Source organism: Eimeria maxima, genomic scaffold (assembly GCF_000499605.1).
Source record: "Eimeria maxima Weybridge genomic scaffold, Emw_scaff219, whole genome shotgun sequence".
Lineage (NCBI taxonomy): Eukaryota > Apicomplexa > Conoidasida > Eucoccidiorida > Eimeriidae > Eimeria > Eimeria maxima.
This window is the reverse complement of record NW_013565055.1, coordinates 1-18982: the sequence shown is the minus strand read 5'-3', so window position 1 is coordinate 18982 and position 18982 is coordinate 1. Positions and strand designations below refer to the sequence as shown.

General features: G+C 44.9%; 4 protein-coding genes across 4 annotated transcripts; 3 read left to right on the top strand and 1 right to left on the bottom strand.

Moving 5' to 3' along the window:
* Positions 1 to 541: 541 nt before the first annotated feature.
* On the bottom strand, positions 542 to 1777 carry EMWEY_00022440 (hypothetical protein, conserved; the record flags this gene model as incomplete). Its single annotated transcript, XM_013480665.1, has 3 exons — positions 542 to 736; positions 890 to 1173; positions 1366 to 1777. The coding sequence occupies 3 exons, from the start codon at positions 1775 to 1777 to the stop codon at positions 542 to 544; spliced, it is 891 nt and encodes a 296-aa protein (XP_013336119.1).
* A 1615-nt stretch (positions 1778 to 3392) lies between these two features.
* Positions 3393 to 6307, top strand: EMWEY_00022430 (hypothetical protein, conserved; the record flags this gene model as incomplete). Its single annotated transcript, XM_013480664.1, has 7 exons — positions 3393 to 3539; positions 3666 to 3808; positions 3995 to 4094; positions 4222 to 4309; positions 4476 to 4555; positions 4712 to 4845; positions 6151 to 6307. 7 exons carry the CDS (start codon positions 3393 to 3395, stop codon positions 6305 to 6307), a joined length of 849 nt encoding a protein of 282 aa, XP_013336118.1.
* A 2391-nt stretch (positions 6308 to 8698) lies between these two features.
* On the top strand, positions 8699 to 10889 carry EMWEY_00022420 (hypothetical protein, conserved; the record flags this gene model as incomplete). The annotated part of the gene is made up of 3 exons (XM_013480663.1): positions 8699 to 9397; positions 9589 to 10007; positions 10334 to 10889. 3 exons carry the CDS (start codon positions 8699 to 8701, stop codon positions 10887 to 10889), a joined length of 1674 nt encoding a protein of 557 aa, XP_013336117.1.
* A 1599-nt stretch (positions 10890 to 12488) lies between these two features.
* On the top strand, positions 12489 to 14463 carry EMWEY_00022410 (hypothetical protein, conserved; the record flags this gene model as incomplete). The annotated part of the gene is made up of 5 exons (XM_013480662.1): positions 12489 to 13071; positions 13290 to 13529; positions 13678 to 13765; positions 14002 to 14085; positions 14271 to 14463. 5 exons carry the CDS (start codon positions 12489 to 12491, stop codon positions 14461 to 14463), a joined length of 1188 nt encoding a protein of 395 aa, XP_013336116.1.
* Between the last annotated feature and the right edge of the window lie 4519 nt (positions 14464 to 18982).

The following is an 18982-nucleotide window of genomic DNA, read 5'->3' as shown; positions in this document are numbered from 1 at the left end:
ACAAAATGGGACGCTGTGTGAAAACCTCTTGCGTTTTGACAAAAACCTTGTCAAAAAATTTCAAGCGATTGTGCAGACGAGCCAAGCTTTTGCGTAAGAAGGCTCGTTGCAAGGCAATCCTTATTGCCAACTGCGGCGTAAGCGCGCCGTGGTATGGCACCGCAGACTGCACTTTAACAGAGGCAGAGGCCAGCTGATATCGGATTGGCAACAGAAGCAAAACGGTAATGTCCCCATAGCGGACAGCCGCATGACAGGTTGAAAGTTATGGTACACTGGAATGCTAAAGTCGATGGGTTTAGGTAGAAGGTATTCGAAGGCTCCATGCATTGTGGAAGGAGTGCCAACCTTCACAACTCTTGCTGCACCAGCGTGGCCCCTAGCCTGAGCCCTTCCGCATTGGTAATTCTACCATGGAGATGGTGTGAAACTACCGACTCCGCATAAACCTTTATCACGTCAGTGATTCAAACCTTTATGCGGCTTAGGCCCCGTTTCTAGCATTGCTTTCCTGCTTACTGCTCGCATACACGCCCCCAGGTCAGAAAGCGATTCGCGGATCAGACTTCAACTTGATCATGTCGGACTGCGTGTGTAAACTCAACACTTTGAGCTTGCTCTTGATTGCATTGATACGCAACTGGTTTGTTTGTGACTGGTGACAAAGCTCTCGATAGATTGTCAGCAGATGGCGCCGCAACTCCGGGTCGCGTCCTAGATATGGTTGGCGGCGAACCTGCAACGAGCATCACCTTCACATTTGAGCAGCAAATTAATGCCTTACCCCAACGGGAGCCTGTTCTGAATAGGGAAACCCCGGAGAACAAAAATTGCCCAAGAGGCGCACAGCAGCAAGGCTTTGCAATGGAAATGGCTCTCGCACACAAACCTGCGGGTAACTCGTGTACTCCCATTCGCGGAGGTCGGGATTTTCACACTCGCGCTCGAGATGGTCAGCTATCGTGTTGAGCCTTGTGGAAGCAGCGGTGCACTTGAAGCGCAGATCTCCTAGCAGCTCATTTATCTGGCCTCCACGAGCTTCGTCTAGCGAACGACCCATGAGGTTGTCATACCCCTTCATATCCGGGGTTGCCTTGTGTCCGGGGAGCTGCGAAATACCGTGAAACGTCTTATACGTCATGGACGGATCCTTGTCGGTTGGCCCTTGGGCATCTGATGGCATGGTAGTCATGACAGTTCACAAGTTAAATAAGCACGACTGCCTTAGAAGCGAATGGAAGCTGTCATCTAAACACGGATCGCTTCACAACGCAGCACACATTCTTGTACAAACATGTATATAGCATTACGAGAGCAGTTGATGCTGGATATGCACTACTCAATGTCCTTATGTGCACGACCGACCTCCTTCCTTTTCAAGAAAATCTACGCTCGTATTCGGGGGTGGGAATCCGATGAATGGTTGCTTCCTGCTACGACTGAGGGCAGGATCCACAGATGGGAGCCGCCCCATTTTCACAGTGCTGGAGAAGGGCGGTGCTGCTAGGGCATCCAGCCTCTCTTCAATGGTCCTCCCCGGTTGTGAATATAGACGGCTGTAATAACTGAGAATAGCGGACTTGAGGTCATCCAAATTTTGTCGTATCTCTCCAACAACAATCTGCTCGGGTGCCTGTCGGCGCACCAGACCACTGCGGGGATCAGTGTTGGTATCCTGCTCTGGAGTCCCGCTTGAAGGTCGTGCATCGGCGCCTGTCGGCGGTGGCAGCTCAGAGCCTCTAGACTGCTGAGAGCCCGCAGGTGCGGGGGAATCCATCGTACCGCCCTGGCGGAGGTTGTTTGCAGTTGCGATCTGCCTTGCACGAGAAAGTGTAACCTCACCATACAGCGCGTAACTCGTTATCTCTAAGACCCGGCCTGCGGAAAGGCCGACTCCTCGGCTGCCCGATCGGGCAATCGGCGTGCTTTCCTCGGTCAACCGTGGGCTCGCTTCTCCGGTATGACGTTGACTTGTAAAGTTAGCAACAGTGCTCCCACATTAAATGTACACTGCCTTTAGTTAGTTAGAAAGAACATGTGCTGGGAGAAGCAGACGGACACGGTCCAGCGTTGTCGTCAGCGTCTCACGGGCCGCCACTGTCGCGTTCAGCTGACAGTAAGTCTCAGCAAGACGATTCTTCCAGCTAAACAGGAAGAAGAAGCTGACTCAAAGTGTAAAATACGTTTCCTAATTTAACACGGGGGAGTTCAGCTCCTTTTTAGCTTTTCTTAGCAGATGCGCATCGGGACGGGCAGCGGCTCGCGGTTGCATGGCCCTGGCTAACCTGCAATCGACGTTCGTACGAAGAACTCCAACAGTACTGGAAAATTCCAGCCCAGTGGACCACAAAGAGCAGTAGAATCAGGTTGATTCATATCGGAAGAATTTTCATGCATTCGTGTCGACGCTTTGACGGTGAAGGGGATCCCCAACACCAGTGCCAAGCTCGGCAAACTACAGGGGCTGGGATGATCGCCACAGCGGGCGTTTACAGGATATTTCTTACTGTCATCTTTGTAAACTTGCCTTTGCATATTACACCCTAAACTCTTGAATGAGATAGTGCAGAAGTGTTATTCACCTAATTGTAATAACGCTGGCGGTGGTTTTGACCACTGTACTTGTGTTGCACATTGCTTACCGGCACTTATTGCCACTGTCTACAGTTGATGGCTACTATTTTGGCAAGTACGTTAGGAGACACCTTTATTTATTTGGTTTAGAGCATCACCGTTTTCTGGGCATGTTTGTTAGTCTACTGTTAACTCCTGAAACCATTTGTGGTCGTTGTGGTAGGAATTTCAGGTTGCATGCAGTAACCGACGCTTTCATTTAGATTAGCGCAAACGCTGGTCTTCTTTATTCCGATTAGTCTTCACTGAGTTTCCTTTTAGTATATAAAGTATGTCTTTTATTCTATCAAAATGTAAGGCTGAATGGATGGCATCGGTTGGCAACGTCTCCGGAGCGTCTCGCCGAGACGTGCTCTCCTGGGCGAATGGGGCAACCTCGGGCCAAACATAGATTCCTTACGCTCTAGCTATTGTCCTATAAATAACGACTGACAGCAGGAGGTGGAGGTTTCAAACTCCCTGTTGGCAATATGGTGGACTTCTGTGGAAGTTCTTTCCTTCGCCGAACTGAAAGCGACAGCTACACCCCTCCGGCGGGGCAACAGGCGGAGCGGGGGGATCCAGATGTCTCTCGTGAGTAGGCAAGTGCTAGTCCTTAATGAAACAGAAGGAGGAAAGGAAAAGGAACAACATCAGCGTGGCTCTTTTCTTGATAGTGACGTTTCAATGTCACCGGGTCTCCTTACACGGGGTTCCCTGTTGTGCAAGGTCGCCTCAAAGGACCTCTGACTCGACTTTTTTGCTAGCGAAAACCCGCAATGAAAGACGTTGACAACGAAAATTACAGATTAGGGACTCGCCCCAAAGCGGGGAGGTTGGTTGGAGCTCCTGGGAGGAGGTTGCACAGCCCTGATGCGGCCTTAGGAGTCAAACTGCTCAACGTCTCCCTTGCCGAACTTGCGGTGGTATGAAATTCACCAACATGTAGCGGGCTGACTCTCTTATGTTTCCCCAACTGGTAGGATTTAGGCTGGGGGACATGGAACATGCTGTCTGCTGCACTGTGCTGTGTTACGGTGAATCCATATCAGCACTATTACGAAACACAGGTTTTCCTCCAGGATGTCATCGAGCACGTGTCATCTGCTTTTTCTGTCCAGCCACAAAGGGTTGTGCCTTTGCAGTTGAGGCCTGATGACCGCGAACCAACGAGGTGCACAATTTTGACATTCACGTGAGTGCAGCTGAATGAGTTAGAACGTCGGGAGGGCCCGCTTATCAATATTTTCTCTTCCTCCGAAGGGCTGAACAGAGCAATGATCACTAAATAATTCGAAAACCATTAGCCCGACGACCACCCCACGTGGGGACACAGAAACGGTATTATTGTCGACGACGTTGACGGCTGGAACTTTCTCAGGATCCGAGGCATCCCATTTCATGACCTCTCGGGGCAAATGCGAGAAATGTTCGAACAATCCAAAACTGCATTTGGAGAATGGCGCTTCGGAGACAGAAAGGTCCGTATACATGGCAAAGCAGCATGTGTCAGCTTACGTGTTCAGGGATTATGGCATGCTGGCTGCTAGCGGGAATCGAGAAACATTGAACCTGGTAGAGCTTTTGCATTTTGTTTGCGGTATGCAGGTGCCCCTGGAACCGATAGTCCTTGGTTTACCAGGTGTGCTCAACGACGTACCTCTCCAAACGGCCCCAACAGTATGGCAGCGCCCAGGTTTGTTGGCGCAGCCCAAATGGTTTTAAAAGCCCTTGTAGTATCAAACAACCGATCGTGTAATTCATCTGTGTAATTATCCAACCTGGTGGACCCATTTGACCTTATATACTTTGCTATATAGTGAAGGGTTTGGTTTTACACCTTCGTGTCATGCTGCTTACAGGCCTTGATGCAGAATGGGAACAGGAGGCAGAGTTGTGGGTAAAACTCCGTAATTTCAAGTGGATGGAAGAGCTGAAAAGTGTGAGCACTATTTCGGTTAAACCCAAATCATTGTGCATCTCTGCTCAGTAGCATACTCCTTTTGATGCTATGAGAGCCTCCACCCATGTGACAACTTCCTGCATTCCTCTTGACACTTCGACATATATATATCCCTTTTGATTTCTGAACTTGCAGAATTTACACCACTTTGAACGCCGGCTGATAGCGCTCCGCGGTGCAGTTGCTTCAACAATGAAGGTGAAAGACCCTCGAGTTCTTCAGGTGGCTAGGTACTACACAAGTTCCGACGGGACAATTGTCATAATGACGTAGGCTGACACGCAGAGTGATACAGTCTACCGCTCTTCCTGGCACCGCTGACCTTGCCACTGGGGGTATTTTGCATGTTCGAGGTATTCAAAATGACGGTTTGATCCCGTCACCTCACGTATGAACAGAACCGTTGCTTGCGCACAGCCCCGCAACTCCTGATAAGCAAGAACATACTGAGCAGTTGAAGAAGTGGCTCCTTGCCTTGGAGAGGGGGGAACTGACCAAGAAAATCCCGGAGCTCGCTGAGGACTTCTGGCCCATCCGCTGCTCCAAAACAGGTAATTGGGTACCGCGTAATCACCAATCACCTATATGGGATGGGCCTGTATGAATTATACATATTTAGCATGGGACACCACAGCACTTACTATGAAGGGACAGTATCCTCTCCTGGTGATGCAGTTGAGCCAGCAATGCATTAGTCAAAGATCTAATGCTGTGCTGAAATCGAATGTATTAGGAATTGAAAGTGTTCCCAGCCTTTCCAGTGCATAAAAGCTTGGTGGTTACCTTTTCCAGGCAGGCCTCTTCGGATCTCCACGTTAGACACTAGTACTAGTAGTTCGACGGCGGCACCCCCTGCGTATCGCGTAGTTGTCGACCGCGATGATTATTCATATGAATTTCCTAAAGGTGAGAAAGGAGTAAGGAGGATACCGGAATCTCTTTCGTTCACCGCAGGAAATAACCTATTAATTTGGCCTGTACAGTGTATCTCAGGCATGTATTAACCCTGTTCCTGCCACAGCAAATTGTCTCCTGGGCAGCATGCGAATGCATTGATGCGCAGCCTCATTTGGTGTAGACAGAGATATAACGCCCCCAGCAAAACCGTTCTCGGTAATGGGTACGCCAAGCTTACACTATCCACCATGAGTCGCCCGTGCACTCTCGCTTAGGCTTGTCGGTCGCCTTGTGCTGTCATCATCCGGAAGGTGGTGATACTCCCCACTCAAATTCAAAACGGTACATTACCGTGCATCGTACCCACCTACCCTTCATAAATCCGTATTTTCCTGTTTATGTGTCGTGAGCAACAACGCGTACGTTGCTTGGTGATCTCCGGATGTGTAGGCATCTTCATTGCAGTGGCGCTCCTGGTGATTCTTCTGGGCTTGATCGGTTTGTGCATATTCTACTATAGCCGCCGAAGCAAGGCCCGCCCCAGATCTTCGAAGCGAGTAAGCCGCCTACTAGCCCAATACAGACACGCCAAGAAGAAGTGCTTCCCGACGGTTTATCGTGTGTGTGTGTGTGTGTGTGTGTGTGTGTGTGTGTGTGTGTGTGTGTGTGTGGTGCAGCTCGACGGAGGTTGTATTCCACTCGCTGCTGCAGCCAAGGCCAAAGCCAACAGAAAAGATTGCGCTGCTACCAATAAGGGCGGTCCACAGCAAACAAGAGGCAAAGCGTCAACCTCGCCCACCAAAAGGAAGGGATATGCCGGGTCATGAGAAGTGAGGACGCTGCATGTTGACAGCAGATTTTGTGCAGCCCAACAGCCCATGCTAGCTAAAATACAGTCTGCTTCCAGAGCCCTAATGCCGATTTGTTGTGCAGAAACTCGAACCATCTTCATCAGTAAGGTATCGGCAGTGCAGGAGCCAACAGAACACCCGATATTGTTGTGCCCGTCAGAGGTGTCATCATCCCCCTGTCTGTTGCTATTTGACAAAAAGGACAAACAAAGGACGTACCCGGGACCTGGTGGTAGCTGGAAACTAGAGGCTCTCACTGACGGAGAATAAATGCACTATCAAGACCGTGTATGCATTGCATGCGCAGCTTATAGGTAAGCACGATCTGCATGCAGAGCCTTGGTGCAGCTTTCGTGATTGACATGACCCAACAGTAGTTTTATGTGACTCACTCAAGGAAGACACATACGGTAATATGGACAAACTGGGAGTCTCTGGAGGCACGCTTGTAGTGGAAACTAATGAGTCATGCAGCATCGTTCCGCCTGTTGATTATGAACGGATGATTTAGCTTATGGCTTAATCCTACACTGTGGTGGCACGTACATCTCATTCAACGCCCCTTTTGGGCACTTCGCCACCATGCATGCACTGCATGCACACCGTAAAAGAAAGACACAGCGCGATTTGCCATGCGACGGAGTAGCTGCTTGCTGCTGGTATGCTGACGCAAGCTCAACTACTAGTGCAAAGTGCAGCCCCCGATCGCCAACTAATGCCGGGATCCGTTTTCCTGTTTTCTAGTAAATAGGACTGAGGAATTCCTGGTACATTCAGACTACCCCCATTCGCGAGGAATTAAAGCCTCTTCTATCACAAGTAGACCAACAAACAGAATCAATAAGGTTGCCAGAGGTCGCTTGGCTAAGGTACGAGTGGTCTGGCACCTCATTGGACCCTGGTCTTGGACCTCCTCCGATGACTACTGTGAGCTGCAATAGACAGGAGTTTCTTTAAGGCAGCTGACCTCCTTCACCAGCCTCCAGAAGCCCTGAGCTCAGAAGCTCGACCGTTTGGAGTGTTGGGAGAGGAATCGGTCGGGCAGGCGCTGCAATGCACCTTCCTACAACCCAAGGTGCAAGACAACCGCACATACAACACACACAAACAAGCCCTCTTGGCTGTATGTACAAACTTTGTAGGCAGTTGTTGCGTTCTTTTGCTTGTGTACCGCTTCTCCAATCGGGCCACGAAATTCCGGACATGCGCTGGGTTGCCCCTGGGGGATCTGCAGGTGCGTGGATCCCTACTGCACAAAGTTGCAACGAAACATGAACGTAAGAGATACAAAAGAGAGCAACGGAGACAAAAATATATGACGACGGCTTTTGCCAGCCGGCGCAGTAGTTCATCTTTAGAATCCACACAAATGAATATGTGCCCGGAGAACACAATTTTGACAAGATTTGATTATGTTAGTCTATGTATTTTTGAGTAAAAGAGTGATATATTAGATAAATAGATGTTGCATGTTCGAACGAGACGGTGTTAGAGATATTGCAGCGAAACGAATCCGCCTTTGGCTATTCTAGAACATGGAAAGGATATCTGAGAAGGGACCAGCAAGAAGGATATAAAGACTCTTTAAAATGTGGGATATTGAATTAGCTTTGTGTTTGGAGCAAGGGTTCTGCCCAGAACCCCATCAAAATGGCTGCCGTTACTGTCTGTCCACTGTTTGGCTGCTCAATGCAGCGGGGCGAGGCAAACCGGCCTCTTCAGGAGTCTCATTTTTATCGTAGGGAAAGCCAAATATGCTGCAATACAGATTTTTGTACATGGAGTTTTAAATGGCACTTTTCTGACTATTCATGTTGCCTGCCTGCGGCCTGGGGCCTCAGTCGACGGCGCCTGTCTGCACCGCAGGTCATGGTACAGAAACCTGGGCCATACAGCTTCACCTTCTTGGAGGACGCATTCTTCTTCAGACCCTGCAGCTTTAAAGATCTTGCATTTACATCGAAAAGACTCGAAGAAGGAAGGTATCGTCTTTTTGAATGAGACCCATAGGTGATGCTGCGCCACATGCACTGGAGCCCTGCCGCGATTCGCAGATCCGGTGGTGAACTGTTATTTTATATCGCTCCTTGATTTGTTGTGTTCTCTTTTTTCTAGTCCTTCATATAAGCAGAGGACATCTCTTCTTTCCCCCCTCAGTCACCGCAGAGTAGCCCATGCTCCAGCGCGACAGCCACATATCCCTTGTTCTTTCGCATTTTGCATGAAACCTTTTCATTCAAACGATTCATGGTTGCGCTGAAGAAGCATCTGTGGCCAAAGGGGGATCCTCTGCTGCTGCTTGACGGCGCCGCCGGCGCATTCCCTGAAGCCTGTGTCCCGTCGGTAGGCCACTGTGCTGCCGTTGTAGGACACCATGAACGAGTCGTCGAATGAAAAGTCTAGCCCATCAGGGGCAGGCGGTGCTGTCTTATCGGAAGCATCGCCAGTAGCAGAAGATGCTGCTGCTGCTGCAGGAACGAAGAAGCCGCAGGCCCTGCGTGCTCTGTGGGACAACGCGCCAGATGCTGCCGCCTCAACTTGCGTTTCAGGCTCTGAAGGTTCTCTCCCTTCAAGCAACCAGCAACAGCAACAGCAGCAACAGAAGCTCCAGAGAGAGTCACAGTCATCAGTACATTGTGCAGACGCGCGTCCTGAGCGCCCTACAGCCCCTGGATCGGGGGAGAGCGCGGCATCTCGCAGTGAACAGCAGCAGCAGCAACAGCAGCAGCAGCCGGCGGTGCAACATCCTAGTGGCCTCGCGCTGCATGTTGCAACTCTGAAACGTCCTCAAGGGAACAAGAATGATGGCAGCAGTGCCTGTGGGGCCCCTACGAACCCGTTGAGCTCTGATGCTATATCCAGTGTTGCGGCTCAGCAGCGGCACCTCGGCAGTAGCAGCAGCAGCTGCTGCAGCAGCACATCAATTGGGGGTGAACTGAGGGGGCTTATCAACGCCCTTTCTTCTGTAGATCCAGCAGCAGGCACCGGTGAGTTGCAGCAGCTACTGCAGCAGCTGCTGGCGGAGCGCGACTTGTACAAGGCGGCTTTCGGTGCGGCAAAGGAGGAACTCAAGGTAAGGGACCGATATTTCCTGTATTTATATAAAATAATACCAAGTTGTTTAATTATTTGTTGGTATTGAGTAAATCGGTTACATATAGTCCTCTGCATGCATTTGTAGCTTGTCATGATATGGTGGGCAGCGCCCATCGTTATTGCGTATGTACACCGCAAGACGCTTGCTACTGTGGGGTGCCGCTGCAGGATTTGGAGTGTCGGCAACAGCAGCTAACACAGGCGCTGCAGCAATCAGAGCATGAGCGTCGGCAAGAACGCATGGAGCAGCAGCTTGCTGCTGCAGCAGCAGCAGATCGACAATCAGGGGAGGCATCCGGGCCGCACGAAACCGGGCTGCAGTGGAACGGCAGCAGCAGCACCAGCAGCGTTGCACAGCAGCAGCTATCAGACTCCAACGGCAACCCAGCGAGCAGCACTTGCAGTAGCGCGGAGGGTCCTTATAACTGGCTTCATCAACTGCATGCATGCATAGCATCAGGGACGTATCCGCGGCCGGAGCTGCTGCAGAAGAGTGTTGAGCAGCAACAGCAACTTATGAGGCTGGCGGAGGGGCTGCAGCAGGAAAGAGAAAGCTATGTTGAAGCAGTTGCTTGTCTACACTCACAGTACGTCTTCCTGCTGTCTTTGCTGCCATAGTATTGCTTGTTGCTTGATCATCAGCAATTTGCACTACATACTTTTGTGTATTTTTATGCAATATATACATGTAATATATGTAGATGAACATATATGTATATATACATGCATATATACTGTGCCCTGTAGCTGCCCGGTTCGTTAGTAGCACTTATTAGATACACGGCACTGTAGATATACTTATATACCTGTATATATTATATATATTGTATATATTATATATATTATACATATATATTATATATATTGTGTATACTACCGTGATAGTATCTTTTTGTACGGTGTTTCTATTCAGATTACGGGAGGCTCGTGAAGATGTATCTTTATACATGTCTGCGCATGCAACTCATGCAGCAGATTTAACAGCAGAGTCTGACGAGGCCTTAAGAGCAGCAGATTTGTGGTTGCAGCATGCATTACGTGTTGGTGCTAAATGCAAATATTGGGGTATGGGGTCAGTTGTGCACAGCCAGGAGGCTGCAGCAGCAAGCGCAGCAGCATCAGCTAAAGCCCCTACGTTGTCGCGTGCATGCGACACCGAAACGCAGTCAGAAGCAGTATCTGCTGCTGCTGCTGCTGCACTGTCTGCTGCAGAAGAACCAACGCCTGGGGTGTCTGTAGCCCTAGCATCAGCAGCATCTGTTTATTGTGTACCAGAGGACTCTGTGGGGGATGATGACGGACCTGCTGCTGCAGTTGCTGTGGGGAATAGTGGAGCAACGACAGCAGCAGAGTTGGAGAGGCTGTTGTGGGGGCAAACAGGCGACGGGTTTGCTGCTGATAGACAGCAGCTGCAGCAGCACAATCGGCAGCGCGAGAGAAATAAACGTCTTCTCTGGTTCCTAGAGTGATGAACCTTCTACTGTAAGTGCAGGTTCAGCTGCTATGCAGCATGCAGCACGCAGCATGCAAGAACAACGCATGCATTTCTTCGTCACTCATTCCGTCATTTTTAGGGAGTAACAAACGATTTGCCCCCAGGAGAGCTGCTGCTGCTGCAGGCATACAGACAGATGGTCTGCTGCAGCGGATGCGCCTGTGGTCCACTGGTCTGTTCGGTGCGATCGGTGAAGATGGGGAATGTGAGAGCTCTTTAGCTGCATCTAACGTTTCCTACTTTGCTGCAGCAGGTGCAGCAGGAAGTATTTGCTGCTTCCTACCTTAGCGCTGCAGATCCTCTGGCTGTACAACCAAGACGGAGCAATGCATGCAAGCAACCACCAGCATTATGTGTTAATGCAGCAGAGAAAAGGGAGCAACGAACACGTTTGTGTAGCTATTGCTGCTACTCTTACGAGTTAGGTGGAGGGGGGAAGAAGATGCTGCACTTTCTTCTTTAGTTAATGCAGATAGGGTTTGTAATGACGTACGCATCTAATAAAGTCGGGTACAGCACTGCAAAGCTGTATTGTATGCATTTATATTGCATGCGCTTTCCTCTGCTTGCATGCATGCGGAGCGCAAGCACTTCTTTCTCCCTCATTCCTTGCCTTCTTCCCCTACGAAGGCGAAATAAAGCCTTAATCTACGCTGCTGCCGCAGCTAGGGGAGGCACAGGCGACTTGGCTGCTCGCCAGGGGTTCTTCCTTATAAGTTTGCCACCAACATAATATACTGCACCGTACCTGCATGCAGGCGTGTTCTTTAGGCACGCCTGTTCCATCATTTAGACAATTGTTTATTTTTATTATTTAAACAATTGTTTATATGTTTATTAGTCTTACAGACACACACAGTATACACATGAGCTTTGCAATACGCTATCAGGGGGAAGGGGTTACTCTAGTCAAACAAAGATTGCTACGTAGAATCTTAGGAAGGAACGGCTATATAACACTAATGTGGTTATAATGACCTTATTATAGCATATAATAATATGCATCAAGTCTGTGTACAGATGATATAGATTCCTAATATACCCATATAATAATATTTATTGCATACACACAGCAAGAAGAGATGAATGGCATACCATTATAATGCAGCTTCCTTCGCATGCGGAAGTAGCCTCTACCTTGCTCGGGGCTTGAAGGATACGTGTATTTATGGCTTTTTAAATTGTCTTATAAATAAATATACTAAACATTATATTATTTATAGAAGGATAGAAAAATAAACTTAAAAGAAGTGGTGATTTACTGAAGAATACACAACTTTTTCTAATGTTGCATGATTTCCTTACCTAGCTTAGTATACACCGTTGCAGAAGGAAGCAACTGGTCTTTCTAGTGTTTAATATGTCGTTTTATTATTCCTTTTAAATTAAATACAATATATAAGACCTTAACAAGGCATAAATTACTCATTTATCCGCTTTCTTTGTCCAGGAATTTACTGGCGGTGCAAGAAGACTTGTATTCAATGCATGGATTGTATTGCTGATCTACAGAGGGAATGCGGCTTATAAATACCTTTTATCTCTATATATTTCTTATTTCTAAAGAATAATAATGAAGGAAGAAACAACATTACAAGAGGAGGAGAAAAAGGAAATAAATCCTGTAGATCTAAAGGAAATACCTGTATGGCTTCCCTTACAAAGATGCAGAGGATTAGGATGGATGCATGGCAGTCATTGGGGGTGTATAGGCATTATTGATTCAGGTCTTGATGCAGCAATCTTCTCTCGTGTCCAGCTAGTAGGAGGGGAGGAGGGGGATTCTCTTTCTGCTGCTGCTGCTCCTGTTGTTGCTCCTGCTCCTGCAGCAGCAGCAGCAGCAGAAGCAGGTGGTCGTGGGGGGCGTGAGGCAGAAGGAGATGCTGTTCTTCGTGTCTTAGATAATGTTACACCTGTAGAGATGGAGGCAGCACCAGGAGAGGCGGCAGAGGTGGATATGGGTGGTGCAGCAGCAGCAGGAGCAGCAGGAGGAGGAGGAGGAGCAGCAGCAGATATGTTTGCTGCGCTCCTGCTTCCTTCTTCTCCTTTTATTAAAAAAGATGCAAAAATTGTTGAAGGGGATTTTACTGTCTTGCATAAGGTTAAAGATTATGCAGCAGAAACAGACGAAATAGGGGAGCTGCAAGTTTGTTGCGGTACGTTGCTGCTGCTCTTCCTGCTGCTGCTGCTGCTGCTGCTGTTGTTGTTGTTGCTGTTTTTTGTTGCTCCGGCTGCTGAGGCTATTTTTGTTCTGTTTTTTGCTTCTTCTCGTTCGTTTTGTTGTTGCTGCTGTTTTTCTGCTGTTGTTGCTGCTGCTGTTGCTGCTGCTGCTGCATCTGCTGCTGCTGCTGCTGCTTCTTGTTGCATTCTGCAGGGGAAATGCTGTGGCACCCAAGGCCTCCTCTACTCATTGCCTGCCGCAGCCTTTGGGCATCACCGCAGCGCATGCGGCTGTCTAAAACAGCAAATAACTCAGATGCTGCTGCTGCTGCTGTTGCTGCAGCAGCAGCAGCAGCAGGAGGAACAGCACCTGATGAATTTCTTGTACTGTCCGATGTAGAGGAAGGAGAAGAAGGGAAAGCTGCTGCAGCAGAGGAAAGCCAACAAACATTTCGTAGGTCCCTCGTATTCTTTGCTGCTGCAGTTGCTGCAGTTGCTGCACTTGCTGCAGTTGCTGCAGCAGATGCAGCAACTGCTGTTAGCGCATGCATGCATGCATGCGTGCGCCTGATTATATACTTCATTTTTTTTTTCTTCCTTAGGAGCAGCGGGATTACCAAAGGCAGCGCTGCATGCGCTAAAAGGAACATTAAAAGATAGAGAAGCATTTAGTCGTATTGCAGCAGAGACGTAAGCAGCAGCAGCATCAACAGCAGCAGCATCAACAGCAGCAGCAGCAGCATGCTGTTGTGCATGCATGCATGCACATGCTGTATCAGTAGAGATATTGAAGGAATATAAGAATTTATTGTGTTGTTTGCATGCGTTGCATGTGTGCATTTCTTCCTACTGCCGTGTATAATGCGTGAGTCTTCTTGCTGCTGCTGATGCTGCTGCTGCTGCTGCTGCTGCTGCTGCTGCTGCAGGGCTACGATGTCCGTACAGTCGCTTCGCCAAATGCCTGCGACTCTCACGCGGCTTTCCAGTGCAACGGCTGAGGTTCTCTACAAGTGCGTTTGAGCTGCTGCTGTTGCTGCTGCTGTTGCTGCTGCTGTTGTTGCTGCTGCTGTTGTTGCTGTTGCTGCATGCATGCAATCTTTGCTCATTGAATTAGTACTGATAAAAGAGGAGCGACACGGGCATGCATGCATGCACGCAGTATACAATAGCTGTGCATGCATGCATGCGCATGCAGGGCGTCAGCAGATTGGGCTGCTGCAGGCAGTGCTGCTATTCAAGCTGCTGCAACATCTGCAGCAAAGATGCAAAAGACTTTAAGGGACTTATACGGGAAGAGCAGCAGCAGCAACAGCAATAGCAGCAGCGGCAGCAACAGCAACAGCAGCAGCAACACAAACAATGATAAAGATAAAGATAGCCATGCCTAGTGCAGGCATGTGCTGCGGTGTATGCACACCTCAATAGTTCTGCATGCATTGAGGTGTGCGTACACCTCGTGGTGTCACCACTTTAGACTTTTTAGCGGTTTATTTTATTATTGTATTAACTTTTATATTTATAATAATAATATTATTATATAATTAACTGTATATGTATAATATAATATTATTACTATATATATAATAATAATACAAATAATATATGTAATAATATGCATGCATTATTCAGTCGTAACAACAACTGTTATAAATCCCCTCCTAGTATAGTTGCCTATATTATTATTATTTTATTAATAATAATAATGCTAGTAATAATAAGAATAGTAATAGTAATAATTATTATTACTATTAGTATACAAGAATAACAATTTATGCAGCAAATATACCATAAAAGGGAGCAAGAATCTTTGATGTTGTACTTCTTACACAGGACGGTGTGTAAATACAATAAATTGAATTAGTGGCTGCCCCCCACACTCCTAAATGCATGTATTTATTATTTAATTATTTCACCATTAATAAAAAGGAATAAAAGGGGAGGAAAAGAATACAAATAAGGGTATTTAAGCTCCCCATCAAGACACGTACTACGGGTGTGTGGGGAAAGGAGAGGTGGGGACCGTTAAAATGATCATTTTTCCTCTTTATAAGGAAGAATCCGCATGCAATAAACAAAAAAGTAATAAAAATAAATTAAAAAGAGAGAAAATTATTTGTTTTAATAGGAGATCTAGCGGGTGTAGGTATTCTGCACACCAGACGCACTTGGGGGGACCACCCGGCTCACCACTGCATCTACTCAATTGATATAAAATCCGGGCTAATAATTCCCCCTTCTACCCTAATTATAAAGTAAAGAAGCAATTAAACAAAAGGAAATCCTTGTTTAGGAGAAAAAGAGGAGAAATAACGTGTCTTCTACCCTACTGGATTCCGTGGTGTGCGGGCAGGAACTCGCACGTGCACACCATCCTTCTTTCCTTCTGTTGGAGAATTCCTTTATAATTAACTGATTATTAAAAGATGGCCATTAAATAAAGGTGATTTACTGTGTAATTATGTAGACAAATTCTCAAGATGTGTAAGAAAAGTTATACGTCTTCGGGTGTATGTACAGCTGCACAGTGGACAGCTAATGTGCGAACTTGTATATAAGGAAAACACACCATCTGCACATTTGTGGGGAGAAGTGGTTGAATATTTTTTAAATTTATTTTTATGAATGAATAAAAATAAAGAAATAAAGAAATAAAAAAGGAAATTAATTGAATATATTGTTGTTGTATGATGAAGAAAGAAGGATTATATTATTCACCTCTTCTCCTGTTCAAGTCTCGAGTTGAATCTGTATAACAGAAGGTGAATGCTTTCTTGTCTAAATTCTTCACAAAAAGATTAAATTATGTATATATTTATAATAATTATTATTTTATTTATAATTAAATAAAGAAAGCAATTTAATTTATCCTTTTTAATGAAAGAATACACCATCGGGCACCTCTTTTATCCATCATGATGATGAGATGGCGGCTGCTGATTGAAGCGCTGTTTGTTGGTGCAGCAGCAGCAGGTTAAGCAGCAGCAGCAGCATCAGCAAGAGGATTCTTCTTGTTTGTTGCATTTGTTTTTAACTTCTTTTTGAATAAGTATTGTTTTGTTTTACTAAGAAGAAGGAGGAAGAAGGAGGAAAACTTTTACTTACTTACTTCTGTTGGTATATAATCATCATTATCATCAACTTTTTGTAAAAGTGGCGGCACGTTGTTGTTGCAGCGGCAGCAGCAGCAGCAACAACAGCAAAAGTTATAAATAATATTCTTCTTGCTGTGGGGCATAATAAACAAGAAAAATAAGATTAATTCTTGTTGTTATAGAGGATAATATTATTATCTTACTTATACATAATAAATAAAGGGAAATCCGTCATATTTTTCTTCTTTTTTTTCTTCTTTTTATTCGTATATATATCTATATACCGTCGTGTCTGTCTGCGTGGGCAGAGAGAGGAATATATTAATAATTAGTGCAACAGCAACAACAGCAGCAGCAGCAGCAACAGCAGCAACAACAACAACATCCTAAGCAGGAGAATAAACATCAGCAGGAAGGAAATATATGTATTGAATAATAATAATAATTAATAATTAATTAATAAATAATATATAATAATAAATATATATAGAGAGGTGGTTATATAAATATATATATCTATATATATAATAAGAATAGCGGAGATGCAAGAGAAAGGGGGAGTAAAGATGAGTAAAGGAGCAAAAGAAAAGGAGAAGAATAAATATACACAATCATCTTCTCCTTCATCTCCTTCTTGTTCTTCATGTATAGGAGATGGTAATGGTGTAGGTGGTGGTGTTGGTGGTGTATGTACAACAACTTCTTCTTCCTCGTCTTCTTGTTGTTCATCATCAATGTTATTAATAAGTAACTATGAATGGTGGTTAACAACAATTGCCTTTTTTTTCTTGGGTATGTCCTCCTTATTTGCATGGAATAATATATTATATCTTCTTCCTTATGTAACAGAGCATTTCTTATCAGGTTATGATGCAGGTAATTCATTACTAGGTGTATACCAAGTAGGTAATTTATTAGTACAATTATTATTAATGTATTTAGGTAGTATAAAAGAATTATGGATACATATAGGTCTATTCTTAGGATCTATTATATGTAGTTTCTTTGGTCCTTGTATATTCTATGGATCTGTACATACACGAATTGTACTTGTACATATACTTTGTTTCTTATTAGGTAGTGGTAGTGGATTTGTACAAGGAAGTGGATTCTCTTATGGTGCCCTTATGCCTATTAATCAGGTTGGTATATATAGTGCAGGACAAGGATTTGGTGCTATTTTCTCTGTTATATTAGTAGGTATACTTTCTTATACTGTTGTAGATATAAATATAACACAAGATGTTAAGACTCTTGTTAATGTTACTGCTGGTGTTAGTGCTGCTGTTGGTGTTGTATGTATTGTATTAATGGCGGCTAGTATAAGACAAAAAGGAGCAAAAAAAGCTGTTATGGAGGCTATTAATGCTAGTAATAATAATAATACTAATAATAATAACTTACCAGGAAGATCGGGAAGCAGTCCAGCGACAGAATTGCAAGAAGTTTCTATTTCCTCTTCTGTTGCTGCTACAGCAACTGCAGCAGATCAACAACAACACCAACAAGATATACAAATAAAACAAACAAAACATGCATTAATTACTGTATTACAACAAGCCGGTATACCTATTGCATGCGTATTCCTATTATTCTTTGTTACATGTAATCTATTCCCTCGTGTTGGTCCTCTACAATGGGATACCTCCTCTCCTCCAAAAAATCATCTTGTATGGTTATTAGGGGTATTTCCTTTTGGTGATACATTAGGAAAATGTCTTATTGCTTATGCTGAGCAAGGAAAATTCTTAAAAGGATTCCTTATGTTCTCACCAACATTACTACCTTGGGTCACCGTTCTACGATTTGCTCTCTATATTCCTTTCTTCTTAAGTAAAAAACTTCATGACAATGTTGTATTTAATGCATTTTGGTTCCAGATCGTGCAAATGGTTGTGCTTTCCGTCACTCATGGATGGTTCGCAACTCTTGCATTCATATACAGCGTCGCTGCTGTACCTAGCGTCGCTAATAAAAAATATGTTGGACCTCTTGCTATTGTAAGTCTTATTCTTGGTATTCTTTCCGGTTTATACTTCGCTTTGTTATATAAGTAAACGAAAAAAAACCGAAAAAAAATGATGAGGGAAAGATGATGAAGTGATGATAAGGAGGAGCTGCAGATACACCTGAAAAAGGAAAGCTGTTTTTCAGGTGTTTCTGCATGATTATCTATATCTTTAATTTAATGGGGGATTCATGAATTATTATAATTAATTTAATATATTTAATTATATTAAATTTAATGGTCTTCCTTATGGATGTCATGATTTAGAGGAAGGAAGAATAAAATGTACATTAATTGGGATGAAGTATAAGTAAATAGAGGAGGAACAAGAGAAGAAAAAGAAGACGGAGGGAAGGAAGTTATTATAATTATAATTATTATTATTGTTTATTATTATTATCCTTATTAATGTTGTTATTCTTGTTGTTGCTAATAATAAGCATGTAATAAATATCCGTCAGCAGCATCTTACTTGCTGCTCCTCTCTATGCTATGAATCTATCTTATCTCCTTATATAATGTATATATATAAAGGAGGAGGGAGAGGAAGAAAGAAGAAAGGAAATTGATTTAAAATAATCAATAAATAAATAAATAAATAATAAATAAATAACACAGTGTTGTCCTTAGGCTATAATAAGGCCTTCTATCAGTGACAAATAAATGAATAAAAAATGACTAAATAAAGAAAAAGGGGGAAAAGGAGGGAAAAAAAGGAAAAAGGACAAGAAAGAAAAAGGTTATTTATTGAAGGATTAAATAGATTACCTATTCTTCTTCATCTATATATATTACTGATAATATATT